This window comes from Paralichthys olivaceus, chromosome 10 (assembly GCF_024713975.1).
Source record: "Paralichthys olivaceus isolate ysfri-2021 chromosome 10, ASM2471397v2, whole genome shotgun sequence".
NCBI lineage: Eukaryota > Metazoa > Chordata > Actinopteri > Pleuronectiformes > Paralichthyidae > Paralichthys > Paralichthys olivaceus.
The window spans coordinates 14,620,156-14,638,721 of NC_091102.1; the positions used below are offsets into that span (position 1 = coordinate 14,620,156).

The 18,566-nt window shown below is 39.2% G+C and overlaps 1 protein-coding gene across 5 annotated transcripts; it reads right to left on the minus strand.

Annotated features, from left to right (window-relative positions):
* Positions 1 to 2,530: 2,530 nt before the first annotated feature.
* LOC109631065 (coiled-coil domain-containing protein 138) lies at positions 2,531 to 17,822 on the minus strand. Of its 5 annotated transcripts, none has more exons than XM_069533485.1 (15): positions 17,644 to 17,822; positions 17,195 to 17,234; positions 16,115 to 16,229; positions 15,949 to 16,067; positions 15,432 to 15,595; positions 15,109 to 15,246; positions 14,606 to 14,713; positions 13,893 to 13,970; positions 13,618 to 13,737; positions 13,108 to 13,260; positions 12,863 to 12,979; positions 10,777 to 10,969; positions 8,117 to 8,287; positions 4,359 to 4,497; positions 2,531 to 2,792 (listed from the first exon to the last, which is right to left on the minus strand). In XM_069533485.1, the coding sequence occupies exons 1-15, from the start codon at positions 17,722 to 17,724 to the stop codon at positions 2,666 to 2,668; spliced, it is 1,863 nt and encodes a 620-aa protein (XP_069389586.1). In that variant the 5' UTR covers positions 17,725 to 17,822; the 3' UTR covers positions 2,531 to 2,665. The 5 variants fall into 5 exon arrangements, with proteins under 5 accessions (XP_069389586.1, XP_069389585.1, XP_069389584.1 ...); XM_069533484.1 differs by having other exon boundaries at positions 14,606 to 14,716; XM_069533483.1 differs by having other exon boundaries at positions 14,606 to 14,725; positions 17,644 to 17,821.
* Between the last annotated feature and the right edge of the window lie 744 nt (positions 17,823 to 18,566).

Genomic DNA, 18,566 nt, shown 5'->3' on the forward strand with positions numbered 1-18,566 from the left:
TTTCTCCTTGTTGCTTCCCACCATGCATTGCAACTTTTCAAGTGGAAATAATGTACGTGTTTATTTATACGGCGAGGAAGTTGAGTGTTTCGATCCGAGATCCAATCACAACGCCCATGTGGGGTCACATTTTAATGCCAGGTGTGAATACACACACTCACTTGTGATTGGATCACATAAACCACATGTTAATGCCAAGAGGTTGTGTGAAGGTTGCCCTCTAAAGTCAGGTTTAATGTCATGTTTCCTGGTCACCCCAGAGTCAGCGTTTTTTTAACGTGGCCTCCGTCTACAGTTTGCTCCTCTGTTGATCATAAAGCCTGTTGTTTCCATTTGATATCATCCAGATGTGACAAAATTCACAACAGCCCCAATGAGGAAGAAATGTAAATACTCTCCTCCTCCACTGAGCTGCCAACAAAACCCTCTTTTATCTCATAACATAATCTCCTTCTGCTTGTGGCTGTTTACAGTCAGTGAAGCAGTAAAAAAGTAATCGAGTAAAGAATTTAGTGTAAGCTAAAACTTAATCAGACTTACATGCTTGGTGGGATGGGGGGTTGTGCTTTATCTATCCCCTGGTAATTTAGTTTTATCCACTGAAGAGAATAAAATTATCCTACTTATAGGATAACAGCAGAATAATTGTTTAAAGGGGCACTAAAAATAAGTCTTTTTCCAGTCATCTTGCATATCAACACAACTTACAATTGTTCTTTTACCATGTGTTCTGGTGCCTGCCACATAATAACAGAAGTGGTTTAAACCCAAAGTAATTAGGGGTAATAACATTCCTTATTAAATGGGCTAAACTATAGGCTACAGCTCATTCCTGAACCTTTATCACTTCGGACCATGAGCTCCAGAAGCTTCAACACAAAAGTTGCTCAGCCTGTTTAAGGGTTGCATGATGTTGTAAATTTGTCCGATTTCCATTTCTGATTCTTTCCATGGTTATTTGCCTGAATAATGCCCGTTTCTATTACAATACCAGCGCGTGTCTCGTTTTCCGCCAGTGGGACTACTGTATTATATTAACCATAATGCTTTGTGCAGATGTAAACAGTTTCCAAGTGTCTGCAATCGCTCAACGATTCACTTCCACTCAAACATCTAAAACAGGTTACATTTGTTTTGGCAAAATGGGTCATTTCAAACATCGTTGTTCTCAAACATTCTCACCAGGAGGCGGATTGAAGTCTCCAGGTTAAATACTGATTATCACAGTTCAGCAATGAGAAAAAAATGCAGCTTTTTCTCAATTTTGACCTTTTGCTTGTTAAAATCATCAAACTTATTCAAACACAGTTTTTAGAGTGCATATACCTCTGCTATGGCTGATTGGCCACTTTATCACCATTCTGCATATACATGCACTGCAACAGATATATATACAATGTGCACAAAATGTTCTCTGCAAACTACTTACATTAGACGCAGGGAAAATATTCACTCTCTGATAATGTTGAAAGGATTTTATGTAACTGAAGAAAGATCACCTCAATAAATAAATAAATAAATAAACAATAAATTCAGATCATTCTCCAGATCTGCAAAAATGTCCCGTTCATAGATATTAGCACTCGATAGATGTTTGATTTTTTTCATAAAGATCTCTGCATTGTTTCTTGAGAAATTCATAAAATCTTTGAAAAACTGAAGTGGAAAAAAGTGAACCCCAACCAAAAACAAAGCTTTTTTTTTTTTTGCATCGTTCATTGTCATTAATTGTGAATTTATGTGTTACTGTTTATGTTTACTCTTCAGTGTAATGAGTTCATTCTTGTTCAATTCAAGGGCCTTGCAGTGTAGACGTCCACTCAGTAAAATATTCTACAATAAATGGGATCCAAAGACACATGATTCAACAAATCTCAGCCTCTTAGAACCCTGACCTGAAAAAGGTTTTAGAATTTAACAGTGTTCAGGAATGCAGATCCTCAGGGGCCTCAAAAAGTTAGGTCACCCTTTCTAATCCTGACCAGTCAAGCACTTCCCGTTGGTTTTCTAAAAATATATTTTAAATAGCAGCTGTGATTGTTCCAGTCCCTCCAATCTTCTCAATCAACCAATACAACCAGTGTGTCCCATACTGAGGCCATTACTCCCATCAACCCACCCATGCAAACAAATAAGACGTTTATACAAAACATATGGATTACGGCATTTTTATATGCAGTCCAATCTTAAATGTTCTTTAGTTCTTTTTGTTTATTGCCATTAAAAAGCTTCATAGTCACAGCCTCTTTTCCTCGGAGCACATGAGACACCCATTAAGGCCCCTGAGAAGTATGACACTCATTTTATAAAGGGTCTTCCACCACAGAAAACACAAAAACATCAGATTAGCATTGTGGGACAGAAAAAAAAAAGAGGAGTCACAAAGTGCAAAACATACACAACATTAAAGTACTTTTGACAGACAAGAGAACTTCAAATACATCACTACATAAATAAAGAATGTGCATGTGAATATGTTATAAAGAGGGAAGCAGCGCTGAGGAACTATACAGTTGGACATACAGCAATTACAGTGGACTTGAAAGACCGAGCAAGAATAGAATTTTCTTTAATCTGAGCTTTTAAAGAAAGCCTGACTCCAGCAGATGTGTGTGTGTGTGTGTGTGTGTGTGTGTGTGTGTGTGTGTGTGTGTGTGAGTGCATGCTATTTAAGGTTGTGGAGAATGGACCTGAGGTTGAGGCTGAGGAAAGTGTGCGAGTGATTGGTTTTGTGATACAGCTCTTGTATCTGGAGGTGGAGAGAGCACAGCTCAAACAGACGACGGTTCTTCCTGGACAAAATGAAACCAAACAACCAATCACTCAAAAGACATCACATTTCATTCTGTGCTGATAAAATATCCCTATGCACATTGTATGATTACATAAATGTGAGTGAGTAACGAGACAGTAGTAGAAAAGAGTTAAAATAAACTGACATAAATAAGGAAGTGTTGTACAGAAAACTTTTACAACAAATTCAATGACTGACAAGTTTCGAACAAACAAAATTGGCTGCTTGAGTTATTATGCAACATTTTATCATTAACAATGGGAAAATAGACAAGACACAAACATCAGCACAACAATGTGGAGTGTTTTTACAAGAGCAGGCAACAATGAAATCTAGAGCTGAATAATTGAAAAGCTATTTGCAAGTTCAAAAGACAAGCACTTGCAAGCAAAACTTGTCTTGTTTGCCCCAGTTTGCAGCACATGTCTTTCCGTATGCTCTGCAGACAAGGTGACCGTCATCTATCAAGTTTTCCTCAGCTCTTTTGAACCAAAATATGACGACGCTAGAGGGTTACCCTTGGAAGCTTGAAAAATCTCCAGCGAGTTGTTGTTGCCCTCTGTAGTTGCTTCATGTTGGAAAGTAATTAAAGCAAGTTTTTAAAATGCAGTAATCAAACATGGTTTCAACGATGATTCAAATTTAGTGTGGTAATACAAACCACTGAGAATTTTATCACGGTTTACCTTGAGTCTGTTTCATCCCAGTTTTTTTATTCACAGGCTCATGCTCCCCTTCTGGGTACATTTTATTTAGGGCGATTATTAAATCTATATTTTGGTTTATGAACAAATACAAACAAAACTAATGACATTTACATCAGCCTCAGCTGACTATAGTCTGGTTTCTCCACTCAATACTTCGCAGGACTTTAGCTGGTCACTGTTCATAGACATGTGGAACCACTGATAGTGGTTCATTGTGTCTTTTTAGGTGTCATAACTGAGAGATGGAAAAATCATAAATCAATATATCAGCTACAATCTGTTTCCTCCCTCCAGCAATCAATGCTGAGGTCATATCTTTACTCAGATAACCATCAGACTGCACTGACAAAGGAAGAAAGTGCAAGCAGTATTAAAGGGATAGCTCACCGAAAATTTTTAATTCACTCGTCTACTCACTACTATACAGATGTAGGGGTGGGTGAAGTGTTTGAGTGCACAAAACAGTTGTGGTGTCTCAGGGGTAAATAGCGCTGCAGCCAAATCCAATCCAATACAATTGAAGTGACTGGTGACTCCTTCTTTAGTCATAATAACACCACAGAATTTTTTTTCCATCCTGCTATTGTGGTGCTACTGATATCCTCTGGAGCCGTGTTCACATTTGCATGCACACGAGAAACACAGCACACACAACATCGCTACATCCGTTAGCATCGCCACTTCCGTGGCGGACTTTTAGGCTTAAAACACGGCGTAAATGACACCCCTCCATCGGCATAGTGGTGAGTAGATAATGACTGCATTTTTTTCCCCGGTGAACCACCCCTTTAAGTACCCATGATCAGCGTACACAGATCTGTATGTGCTGTCATCAGTATGGAGATCACTGTGCCTACCTGTTGCTGGAGAGTTTCTGCAGAAGGATAGAAAGCTTCTCCAGTGATGGGAGCTCCAGACGAGGGTGTTTAAGGAGCTGGGATGCTGTTCGGAAAAAGTCCTCACAGCTACAAGCCTCCAGGAAGGGATTCAGGTAGCCTACACACAAGCACACCAAAGAAAGCAGCACTTTAACAAAACTATTTATGTTGATGAGCACCACATTTTCGTCTTATGTTAAAACTTCTGAGGAGATGGAAATGATTACGTTCATTTGGTCATACTTTTTAGATTTGCATAGAAATGAAAACTACATGGACACGCAAACAAACCATGAAAACACTTAAACGATCAAACTGAATAAGACAGTGACACAGATGCTGGTCAGAAGGATTCTGTGATGATTGTATTTGGAAGAGCGTCCATATTGTCACTGTTAACTCTGACCTTCCCTTCAAACAAAAACCTCACAAAGAGGGAGATGAAACAGAAGAAGGACATCAGGATCAATCCACACAGATGGAAGCTGCACGTTTTTTACATTAATAAGAGCAAATGTCAACCTCATGAAGGCCTAAAATTAGTCAGTTCCTAATAAACAAACATTTGTTTCTACTAAAGTTACATTCCTGCTCCTTCAAACAAGCAACTCTTTGCTGTTTTAAACCACGTATGTGAATGAGGGAATACAATCTGAGCCACAGAGGGACTTTTTCTTTTCAGCTGGTACAGCCGCTCTGCTGGCATTAAATCACAGGAGACGATTGGACGAGGAAGAGGAGGATTAGATTCAGATAAGAAAGGATAAGACAGGTAGGATCTGATCAAAAGAGAAGGCTAAAGAAGGACAGGATAGTTTGGACCAGGAACAAAATCACATCTTCTACAAAGATGACCAAAGTCACTTCAGTTGGTTAAACTCTGTTTTAAAGGTCCAGTGTGTAAGATTTAGGTGAAAGGGAACTATTGGTAGAAATTGAATGTAGAATAATCCTCATGATGTTTTCACTAGTTCATTTCATCTAAATTATATGAATTGTAGTTTTCTTTTCCCTAGAAAAGTCCCTTTATATTTAAATACTTTATATTTACATCGAGGGATCCTCTCTACGGAGGCCGCCATGTTTTTTACATTAGTCCAGACTGGACAAACTAAACACATTTTGAGTTTTTATGACACCTGAAGCTGCCACAGGCTCTTTTTCATGTTTGGAAGGAGAGGGTGAGGTGAGGGGTGTTCAGCTGCAACATGCAATTTCAACACTAGACATCACAAAATTGCACAGTCTGTGATTGCAGTCCAATCACAGACTTGCTTCTTCATGATAGTGTATACAACATTTTGTTAATTTTTACACTTCCATCACTTTTATTCTAGTTCTATCATTTGTCTCCCCTTCGTTAACTGTGAAGGAAACTCTGAGTGTGTGTTCAGGAGACGTTACAAGATCACCAATGAGTTAATTTAAAGTTCTCTGAAATTTTGAAGTACACATTATGTTTTTTTCTGTGTTGTTCATGGGCCTGGCTGAAAATACTTTGGTTGGCTGGCTCCCAACCAAGACCTGAACATATCAACCATGATTAATGATTGTTTATAATTCTCAAAGACTTCTCAAAGACTCACTAAAGGCGGGTAAAGCCCCGTCTTTACCTTGTTTGCTTTTCAACCGATCCTGCTAATTTATGATAGAAATATGAATCTACCTAGCTCACCTGGTAGAGCGGGTGCCCCATAAACGGTGGCTTGAGCCCCCCTGCAGCAGCCGCCAATTACATTCTGACCTGGCTCTTTGTTGCATGTTTTCCTCACTCTCTCTCCACAGTCCATGCGTAAGCTGTCAAATCAAGAGGGTAAAAATGCCCCAAAATATCTTTAAAAAACTGCCCTGAGAGATGCTGCCAATTACACTACACATGCCTGCAACTGCATAGAGCGGATGTAATAAAATGTCAAAAAGAAGTCAAACAGGCTGTTTATAACCAGCTTGTTGTTAATGGTAACATTGAGGTAAAAAAGCAGTACATCCTCACAAAAAAATTCATCCATTTTCCATCTAAAAGCCCAGTCCTCTGATTCTGATTATTCTGATCTTCTTTTAATGTGCGCCACATCCCACACATTCCGCATGTGTTTGACGATAATAACAAAGGTGCAGTGATAAACAAATACTAAGAAACGTGTAACTGCAACACTATCAAAACATACAGCTGCAAATACATCTTCTCTACTGTGGCGAGCTTGAAAAGAACGCAAATACACACAGGAAGTGGGTCCATATGTGTCCATGGAGGTTGAATCCACTGTATGAAGTTTTGTTAATGTACCCACTGTTTACCAGACATCAGTCAAAGCCTGTAAAACACTGTCGATGTGTTTGAGTGGCATTTTGTGCAAATCACAAAAAGTGTTGAGTAAATTGTAGAGTTTGTGACTGAACTTTATACAAGCTGTCAAGTTGTCACAGTATGACCACAGACATCCTGTCTGTATGAGTGCTTTGTGTCAAGCTAGGCCTTTTTGTTTTGTTTTATTGGCAATACTCAGGTGTAAGCCTCTCTCCCCCTCACCCCTTTACCGTCTTCCCTCATTACTGCTTGTAAAACATAATCATTAGCAATTCTTGCTAGACTTACAGTCCCCCTGACACACACACAACTATGTATACACGTACGGCTCCAGCCTCAGTCGTCTTTGGTGTACAGCTCTGCTCAGTGTTAGCGTACAGCAGTCTTAAATGATATGGTTCATAACCCTGCCAAAATCGTTCTACAATGGAAACACACTGCAGCTGCTCTCTCCTTCACGTCCATCTCCATCAACTCTTGTCTTTGAAACAAAAAAAGAGCCAAGAGGTGGTGGACGTCCAAAGTTTTGTGCTTGTAAACCTGCCTGGCCAGTGCATATGATTGATGTGAGTGCAGTAACTTTAACTTATAACATGTGGTTTTTATATGGAGACGAGGGGTGGAGAGACACTGCAGCAGGAGCTGGTATTAATCAAAGTGAATAGTGATAGTAAAGACAGTCTATAAATCTGAGTGATTACAGAAGCTATCAAGGCTTCATCAACCACAGATGATTTTTCGGGCAAAGCTCACTGAGTAATTTTAAAAGTGAATCTTAAGGTCATAGGTAAGGTGCTATTGAAGCACTAATTGACATAGAAACCGCACAGAGTTTAACTGTCACGATTCATTTTTACAGTTCGATTATACTTGGAAGAAAATACGTTTCTGTTTCTTGCCGTTACTTAAGAGAAGACTGCTTCCTACAACATCTACAAGAACTTGTATTTATCAGCATACCTGGAGACTACAGAGTTTTTACAAAAGGAAAGTTTCTAATTTATCAAAAGATGATTTGTTCTTTAATAACTATATTATTTAAAATGCATCAGTGTTTTTCTTTTAAACTGATGTTGAGCATTTAGTTAATGTACATTAAACTGATCCTTCATGTGAAAAGTGATGTTAAAACTGTAGCTCATTACACTTGGTGCAGTCTTATAATGATACAAAGTTGGTGGGTTCGACACAAAGGCTGTATAAAAAGATGGACGGCATGACAGCTCCTCAAAAATAAAGCCAATGTCTCCTACATGTTAGCAGACGGGACATGGACTAAAATGTCAACATAACAAATGCACAAGATGGCATCGTTAGTTTCAAAGATATTTTTACTTCATTTATGAAAAGTGGGAGAATGTAAAGACACATTGTCCATCTTTATATACGGTCCCTGGTCCTACACAGCAGTTATGGGACACATGCTTACCGGATGGTTCCGTTAGCTGCATCAGGATGTCTATAGGTGTGTGTGAGCCACGGCCCGCCCTTAAAACCATGAGTAGCACACACACTCCTCCATAGCGGATGAACAGGCCTCGGCTCTCCTCGGACGTCAGCTCAGTGTGGAGGCTGTCCAGAGCCTGGGCCAACACGTCAGCTGCAGACAGAATGAAGAGAAACATATTCACATAAAGAGATACTTCTGTCTTACATTAAATGTTAAAGTCATTTTCCTCTTGCAATGGCATTCTAGTCTTTCAGCTGACACAGATTGGGACCGCAAGATAAATTATCGAATAATTCCAGGGAGACAAATCTCATCTTTGTCCTATATACGGTATTCTTATTGTTGAATCTACTCAGCAACAGGAAATTAACCCCCCCCCAAACTACCACTCTGGTTTTAATGCATGCTGTTCACTTGACGTCCAAAATCCATCACACCTATCATACATATAATCTGTGATCACCTTAAAATAATAATAAATAATCAAATAATCCTGAGAATTTCTAAAAGTGTGAGATTTATACTTCCTGACTTGAGATAACAGATTTCTAACAGAGTTTGGTTTGCGACATATTATGTGCCCCCACAAATATGAAGTGTAAGAAACATCTCACTATTATGACTAATCTGGTTTTACATCAATCCAGACAAGGGGAGAAAGAACCTGGTGAGCAGATGGACAGAAAATTTGTTTATATGGAGACATAGTGAGGGAGCCCAACGCATTAGTAGCAGATGGAAGATCAGTTTAGAGGAGAGTTTTGTAAAATACATCACGATATAGAGGCTGCATCCACTATGTTCGCCCTGAGATTTATAGTGTGGGAGGTCAGGGAGCAGAGGAAATGAAGCTAAAAGCTTGACATCCTTTTTTAATTAAAATGAGCTTTAGATTTTAGCCGATTGAGATGTTTGACTCAACACTTTCCCAACTTGTAAACATTCAGATCATGCCACATTTCAACCTGTTTTCAATGTAGTAATGAGATGATCATTTAAGCAATGGCCTCACTTATAAATGTGTTGCCTTTGCTGTGCAATGTAGCTCCACCACTCGTTTCCCTGCGGTAACAAACGAAAGCACTGAAATAATGAAGGTTGTTATAATTTATCCTTGGAGAATGTGAATGTCGACCTGTTTTCATTCACCCAACACAGGTGGAAACACTTCATTTCAATAATTATTGCTTCAACAGCATACCCACTTAATTTTATGAAATCGTTGACCACTGGGTTTTGAGATACATATTTTTCGTATTTGCATTGTGGCGCCCCTATATGGGTAGAAAATACTTTGGTTGGCCTATTCCCAAACAAGGCCTTCAGATATATACCAAGGTTTGTGATGATTGGGCAAATTCTCAAAGATTTAAAGTTAAGATTGACTAAGCCCCAGTCTCTGAGATGATATTTTAAAGTCACTTGTCATTTTAAAAATATGTCACTCAGTCAAGACAGCATAACAAGTTTGGTCAAAGTGCCACCCAGGCCATTAGGATATATCCGTCTGCACCGAAATTCATACTGTCATAGTGAGTTACAATCATTTTACTCAGGAGTCATGGATCTATGCAATAACTATCGAGATATTTCAGAGTAAATATAGTGAGGGATGGACCCCCATCATTGCTATCCGTTACACCAACATGTTAGTGTGGCTCGCTAACCTGTCTATCACCTAAAATAAAATGATATGATTGACTCAGCCGTGTTTCATCAACTATAATGGATGAGTGCAGACAGACAAGTGCAATAAAGCACATTTCAGCTTTGGCTGCCTCTTAACACTCAAATTGTATTAACACCAACAAGGACATTTTAATTGAAATGAGAAGTTTACACAGCACTCTTAAGTGTGTGTGATAACAACCCTGCCCAGTCTGTGACTTCACACCTACACAGGTGGGGTGCTAACATAGTAAGATGTGATAAGTGTTAACAGATTTACTGCTCATATTTTCTAGGACCAAAATAAATCAATTCAACCACATCTTCACCTGCAACTTATTTACTTTAAATCTGCTTTTTGACTCATTGAGATATTGCCACATGTGTGTTCACTGTTTACTGAGATATAAATAACTTCTTTCCATTAACAAGAGCGAGCGATCACATCAAGTTTTGTCATAAAATGTCCATGTTCCCATTAAAGCTGCATATCTGAGAGAGTATCTATAAATTCACACCAGAGTCTAGAGCTTTATAATAGGATTTAAAACTGTTGTTATTGTTGACTAATGTCCTCTGTGTTTTTTCACTACAAAATGTTCTGTGAATGATTAAAAGTCAGTCTGTGACACCAACCCTGGTCTGGTTTCTCATCAGGCAGAAATTCAGCATATCCCAAGTGGAAATCTAACATGTGTGGAAAATGTGAGGATTTGTTGCTCCTCTTACATTATGTATTGTTTTGGTTTCCAGTATAATGAAACATCTTGGGTTTTGGACAAAACAAGCAATTATGTGGATGGAAGATTGCCAGTGATATATTTCCCTCAAAATAATGATTACAGTCTTTGCTGATCATCATTCTAATTTCTAACCCTACCATCCTGCTGAAGTCCACAAATTGACACATGTTTGCCTTTCCCATGTATAATGCCATAGATACAATATGTACACGTGTTCATTTATTATACCTTGTGTGACGGTGCGGAGGATAATGAGGGTGGAGAGGATACGCGTGTGACGACAGGCACTCCTGTAAAGGGGACAGTTCCTGAGCGGTCCAGCAGTCACACTCCAGGACTTGGGCAGGTCTGGATCTTGCAGCACGGTCGGCTTCGACACTTCCTCTCCTATCCGTCGCAGAGTGGCAGAGAGGGCTACATGCTGTGTGAAATACACATATATTTACATTGGTTATCACACAAAATAATACATAACTGTGCCCACTTCTAATTACTTGCTACATAACAGTCAAAAATACAGATATGACTAAAATGAGCTTCTTCAAAGTCTGTTTTAAAAATACAAGGTCAGCCTGACAGGGAGCCAGCAGGCAATAAATCAATGCATTGAGCTACAGCTACCATCAAAGATTTGTGTATTCCCAAAGACCTGGAGAGCTGGTGCTTTTCAAACTCACTACATGTTGCTGTCTACCGTAAGAGTTTAAGTAACATCTTCCTTCCTCCATTCCTGTATTGTGGCCCCAATAGTGGTTGGTTTTTGTCTTAAAAGTGAACACATGTTGCAACAATAAGGGAGCATGTGATTCCAGTTAAACATCAAGCATGTCACTGAGCAGATATGACATGGCCTGACAAACAAACACAGAGGGGAGAGGCTCCCTGCAGCAGGACTGGAGCTTGGGTTCTGGAGTCGAGAGAAGAAGTGGTCCGGGGCTGATGGGGGAGACGGCTGAAGCCTGGCCCATAGCTAGAATTAAGAGTTTAGATAGTGAGCTAATGTGGGATATGGGCTGGAGAGTGTTATCGAGTGTTTTGAATTAGACAAAGATTGCAGTTATCAATCCAATTATGTAGTATCAGAGTGAAATTGTCCTGTCACCCATCACCCCTTTAACCAGCAATGGCTGATGCACAGTATCTGTTGGGGGGGTCTTCTAGCCATGTGGCCGTATAATGGAGCACGACACACATCCTCATCGAAGCCATAACACAGGAACAGCCTGTTCTAATGCAGACTCTGGTTCAAAGCACAGACACAGGCAGGGGACTTCAGATAACCGCACCTCTCGACTGAACACAAGATGGGACTCGACAGGATCTCCAGGAGGCGATAAAGTGGATATCCCCTGCTTGAAGTGCATGTGTGCTCCTCTCAGTGGCGAGGGAATACTTTGTGTCATGTCTAGTTTCTGTGGCACTATGTTGTGAATGTAAACCAGCAGCTTTCTGTACAGTAACTCTCATCTCCTGTAAGGACCAAACACCAAAAACTAAGAAAGGAGCAGGCTACAGAACTAACAGCATTGAATGTTTTTGTGATCTCACACCCCTGCATTATTACTTTCTGACAGCCCAGATCATCTATTACGAAAGAAGGTTGATTTTGCTGAATCCAAAAACCTCTTTTTTCAAATAACTAGAAAATTAAATAAAACTTTTTGACTGACTCTGTTTGGCAGACAGGGAAACAGATTTTCACAATTTACTAAATGTTGTGCATATGTGTGCTTTGTTTTATTGTTTATGTGCCTTGATATGCCTGTGTCTTTCTATTATTTTAATAATAATTTGAATGTTGGATGTTTTTATATGTCATACAGTTCTGTTATCAATTAATTATTATGTATGTGGTGTGGGTACTTCTGTCTTTTTATGCATTTGTCTCTGGGACTACAGATTAAATTAACCAGCACAGCAAACTAGGATAAATCTGACACATTTACACATGGGGGTTAATATAAGCATGTTAATAAATGTGCATTCTCCCTTTTAAATAAAACTAAATACAAGGTACTGCCTTTAAAAATGTATAAAATCAGATTTTACTGGGCAGCCACCTAAATGGTATGTAAACAAGCTTTTGTTTTGCAATGCAACAAAAAATAACTAAATGAACACATAGGATATCTCAAGGTGTCATGGTTAGTACTAGTATCTCGCTACCCGTAGTCCACTTCATAAAAAAGAAAATAAGTAAAAACTGAACAACGAGGCTAACAAGATACACCCCCCACATGTTCTACTGTTACTTTAATCATCCTGTAACTAGTTCCAACAGCCAGTTTACCCTCGGAAATAATCATATCTTTACTTGTTTGCTATTGTCCATGTGTCTCAAAGCCCAGTGGATGAGGCGGAGAAGATTGAGGAGGAGGTCAGGTTCTGACAAAGGTGTGTGATGAAGCTGATCTGCTAATAATGGCATCACCTGGGCAAACAAAGAAAACGTGTGATGATGACTGCAATAACACTTTTCGTGATCATGACAGCAGAGGTGATTGATGAGAGTTATAACAAAATTCAATGATCAGAGTGAAGCTGGAATGAAGGCGCCACCTTGAGGCATCTGTCATTGAGCACAACCTCCGGAGGTAGACACTGCCAGACCCCTTTCCCTTCATTTCCTGTGACTGATGAGAATGTCTGTCCATCAAGTACCCAGTCCAATAAAAGTGCCAGGAGCTTTAGTGAGGTGAGACTGGAGCTGCCCTAAAGGAAGGAGAATGAAATAAAGGGTTAAATTAGTATTGCTCAATTTGTCATCTGCAACCTTCTCTGTCACAAAATAAGGGTATTTGGTGACTTATTTGTAGTTCAGTCATAGGACATAAAGGCCTCTTTGGAAAAGTGACTATTTTATACTGGAGCCTAAAGTTGATAATTACTGTGAAAACTACGATCATGGAAAGTCTGACTCAGTGTTCTCTGAAGAAGAAGGGATAAACAATGTTTAAATTATAAATGCCTCGATGTGAACACATCAAATGAAGCAATGAAGCCACAACTGGGGCAAATGTTGCTTATTCATGGAACATTTAAATGTAACACACACACTTGTTAAAATACCTTGATGCTGGGTCTTCCAGAGGCAGCAGTTCTCTCCTTTATGGATGATTTAATACTCTCGATGCTCTGAATGCTCTCTTTCTGACAACCTCTTGATGCTATGCTGTGTTCGTATTTCCGCTGAAAAATGAACAGGTCAATTAATGCATGAAAGATCATCTGTTTTAACTTAAAATATGTGTGTTTGTGTATGCCATGAAACTTGGCTTAACTTGGTTATTTGGATCAACCACTTCACAAATAATAAATATTTGTGAAGTGGTTGGTGTTGTTACCTGAAGGTTCTCAAGTCGAGCCTGCACCCTCTTGGACTGGCTCTCCAACTTCTTATTCTGTTCACTGATCTCATTCAGCTGTTGATATTAAAAGAGTGAATTTCAAAAGGTTATACAAAACTAGGGGACATAAGATCAATTATTATATTTGCTTACAAATTAAGCTTTTGAAGCAGACACTTTCAATCAAAGGCAACAGATTACTTCTAAGTTCCAAAAGAAAACTAAGTAAACAAGAGTAAACTCAGTGATCCTAGATGATGCCATGTTAATATTGTTATTTGTGAAGCACTTCAGAGAATGAATCTATGAGCAAAGATATTATAATTACTGTCACTATTCAACATCCAAATGGAAGAGGTTTATGTTGTAGTGCCCTCTAGTGGTCAATGTCATGAATAGCTTTGTATGATCTTTGTTCTCTATCCTCATTCTAATGAATATTTTACTAATATCTTCTAACTATGAAGAGAAAATTCTAGTCAAACACTATCTAGTTTTCGACACAACTGATAACAAAATAGGTTGTATAATATTCATTATGAGAAAATTGCTTGTCAACAAAACATGCTGAACTAAATGTTTAGACTTTTTACTATTTTTTTACGACGCCCGTAACGATCACAGTGATCTCATTAATACCTAAGAAGAGCTTCTTCTCCATTTTTTTACCCTAAAAGAAAACAAAACAGAGCAATAAGAACACTTCTGACCTGTTTCTTCATGTTGTCATTCAGCTCCTTGATGGTGTCAAAGTTGGATTTGAGCCTCTTGTTCTCTTTGCTTCTCTCACGAAGAAGATCCTGCAGCTGGCTGAGCTCCTGCTGGTGTTTCTGATAATATGTCAGGCTACATTATGTTGTTTGGTCTTTATAGAAACACCTCTGAGCTTCAGTTATTCAACATTTTCTAGAGCATAGGTTGGTTGATTTCTTTCATTGGTTAGTTTATACCTGTAACCCCAATTTACAGTGCAATTTACGGTTCGATTTGGCTTTGAAGCAGTGTGTCGTTCAAAATTATCTTTTCATATCACATATTATTGATAAATATAACCATGTTTAGACATTATTAAGTATTATTAATAGCTGTATTTGAAAGATGTTTGTGTTTGGGGACTACATTATTACTTAAGTGAACAATGTGTGGTGAAAAAAATACAAAAGTCATCCCCTGTGTTAAATGTGACGGGTTTGAATCTATGCGTCTGTCTGACCTCCTCTACAGCCAGTATGCGAGTATGGAGCAGCTCTTCCAGCCCGGCCAGCCTCCCAAAAGCCTCCTCCTGTTGTTTCAGCCTTCTTTCTCGTTCATGCAGCTCCCTCTCCCACTGCTGCTGGCCTTCTCGCTCTGCCTGAACACACACAGGCACTTCTAACTATCATTTCTATACAACATTCCCTCTCTAACCCAAACTAAACCTGATAAATCACTAAATACCAGCATGGGGAACAAAATGGAGAGAAAAACACACAAGAACCCTCGTATCAAAATATTCTCTGCCTCTGCCAAATCAGTAACCTTACACCACTCTCTCACCTTTAGCTGTTCGTAGATGGTCATGATTTCCTGGTAAACCTTTACTAGTACCAAGGATGAGGAGCGGCATGAGTCAGGGAACTGTTGAACTCTCTGCAACTCTCTGTCTGTCTCAGTTTCATGGGACCCAGGGCTATTATCCAGACAGGACGGCAGGGTCACATCTGGACAAAGAGAAGTAAAGTAGAGTCCATGGATTGCCAATTATCTTCTGCAGTTATAACAGAGAAGTACTGTGAAAAAAGCAAGACATTTCTGCAATAACAGGAAAGTAAGAAAATGAATTGCAAGAACTAGTCTCGTTAATTCAAGCACAAATCCCTAGAGGGTGGATTTTTTTTATTATATGCAAGACCTTATCAAGTCAAGGGAAATCATAAATTTTAAATGATTTCCCTCAGGAAATTATTTCATCAGCTGCTGCTCTGAGTTTGCTTTAAAGGTGGCCAGATATCACTTTCTATCACAAAAAAGCACAAACAGTCATGACCATTACCCGGCTCTGAAACAGACTCACCTGTCTCTGTAAATGGCTGAGAGTCCTGAAGTGGAGCAGCTGCAAAGTCCTCACTCAGGTCCTCATTACTTCCCTGCAGACTATTATGATCGCTACCAAACCTGAGAAAAGACATCTCACTTACATGTACACTTGTGATTAATAGTACTGTAATGTCACGACTTACTGTTCGGGGTGGTTGGTAACTGCTTTGAACAGCTCATTTAAAGCTTTGCTGTAGCATTTCAACTCCTTGCTTTGTTGTCTGGGTCTGTTAGACAAGATGAGCCTTTGTACTGCTTCTAAAAGAATCAACATGAAGATATGTTAGACATATTAGGCCTTTTTTCATGTCATTTACAAAGGGGATGAGACCACATAGTGTCACCCCAATACGAGTCGGGTAAAACAGTCTGATTAAAAATAAGACTCTGTTCAAAAAAAGATCTCAAGACTGAAAGCATCAATTGCCTTGTATATAACATCTGGGTGACAAATCCCTTTGTTTGAGACCATGCAGCTTCCACTAAGTTTGAGATAAGTGATTTTGTATCCTTTGTATTATGTCACTATACCTGAGAGGAAATGAATATGTTCCTGAAAGAGACTTCAGACACATGTTGGCTTTATGTAGTGACTCTCATCTTGTTAATTGCACACATGGTAATGTATTGATTTACAGATAAAGCATCCATCCATCCAATTAGACCTCAATAAGTGGTGAAATGGCTCTTTCCATGTGTTTGAATGTGCAAACCAAGTAGAAGAGCCGCCATAACCTTAAAACCACCTGAACAAGCAACACCAATTCAGAACATTCACAATACGTTTTCATATTCTAGCCTTTTTTCACCCCATGCATCTGACACTCTGAGTCATTGATCTCCTAGAGTGAAATATTTACCTCCACCAATGACAATGTTTTTCTTTGTGTTGGTAGTTAGTTAGCAGGATTACACAAAAACTACTCGATTTCCATGAAATGTTGTGTTTCCCACTTTCTTCAACATTGAGTGATAGCCTGTTTTACATACATTTACATTCATTTCTCAGAGATGTTGATGAAACATTCAGGCAGGATTAGGGGACTGATATCTATGAGTGTGTAAAATTTGGTGCCCATCTAAATCTAGTGAATTTAAATTTGGTCTCATGAGGGGACTGTTGTGCAGTTCTAGTTGTGGATCTGAATGAGTGTGGATAATGATGGAGACCAGAACCCTTCAGGTCAAAGCACCATGTGAAGGGTCGTGTGTGGTTCACGTACCATCACTGGTTTCTGAGAGAATGTCTTCTGAAGGTGGCAACTAAAACAAAAAGAAAAATTAATACATCAATATACACAGATCAATATATAGACATGAGTCAAGGATGGCCCTTTATGTCATATCTATAAGCAGAGCTGATAGAACACAAATTCAACTTTTAACAAGGTTGTTTTGACTCAGGGGTGCATGAAGTATGACACAACAACACTACCAGTTCAGATTTACACATTTAGCTAGTTTTTTACAGTTAGCAAAGAACCGGAGTTGGTAAGTTAACTAAGTTAACACTGGCAGTAACGAGTTCCTTTGAGTTCTTCAGTTTTGTGGACGCACCAGCTCGACAACGTTAGCACCATGGACGCTAGCATTGTTTTGGTGACATGTTGTTATAGTCACTGTAACCACGACGTTGTCTCGTCTCTACTTGAAATGATCGTGAAGCTCGAACCTGTTTCCTCTTCTTCTCCAGATATTTCTGTTTAAGCTTCTCCACAGTTTCTGCCACATCAGTGTCCTTCCCCTGGTTCATAGTTACCGCTGCTACAACTTACTCACTCTTCATTAGCTGCGTCTTTAGCTGCCTGAGATGTCAACTAACCTCAAAGTAAAGCCAGCATCCGGTGGAGATTTTCACAATAAATGATCTTTTATAGCTATGCGCTTGCTTGGCGGATTGGTGAGATGTTTTATTTTGAAATTCTCATAATTGTATATCAGATATGGCTTGTAAGCAGCTTCTATCAAAGTGTGTGTGTGTGTGTGTGTGTGTGTGTATGTGTGTGTGTGTGTGTGTGTGTGTGTGCGTGTGTGTGCGTGCGTGTGTGTGTGTGTGTGTGTGTGTGTGTGTGTGTGTGTGTGTGTGTGTGTGTGAAACACCTTGCAACAAAGCAAACATCCGAAATTGGCGGATGAACGATCATGTGACCTTAGAGCCTTTTCTACACCACGAGTAGCGCCATCTAGCCCCGCTTTCAATTATTATTTCTTTAATTTTTTTTCTTTTTTTCCCCACACAATGAGTCAATAGGCATAAAGAGGGAAACGGAAAATACACAGTCAGAAAAAAACAAATATGGTCATTATCCTTACTATGTCCTTTCCCAGGTTTATGGTGCTTTTATTTCAAATATGCTTTTGTGTGATGGTGGGTCTTTATCTTGGATGGTGGTAATGGATCATGGTGATGGATTCTCATCATGGTAATGGGTCATGATCGCGATGATCATGGTGGTGGATCTTGATCGCGGCATCTGATCATGGACTATGATTACAACAAGACTGTTTGCAGATAAAAGTGCTGCTCCAGTTGTAATCTTTCATTCAAGATGTATTTGAATAATATTGTAAACAATTTTAATGTATATGAAGTAT

Excerpts from the sequence above, each read along its gene's own strand:
- LOC109631065 (XM_069533483.1), bottom strand. The coding sequence starts at position 17,724 with ATGAACCAGGGGAAGGACACTGATGTGGCAGAAACTGTGGAGAAGCTT. Across the intron at positions 17,235-17,643 it reads TGGAGAAGAAGAGGAAACAG|TTGCCACCTTCAGAAGACAT; the intron begins GTTCGAGCTTCA and ends TTTTTGTTTTAG. Across the intron at positions 10,970-12,862 it reads ACATGGACAATAGCAAACAA|CATGTAGCCCTCTCTGCCAC; the intron begins GTAAAGATATGA and ends TATTTCACACAG.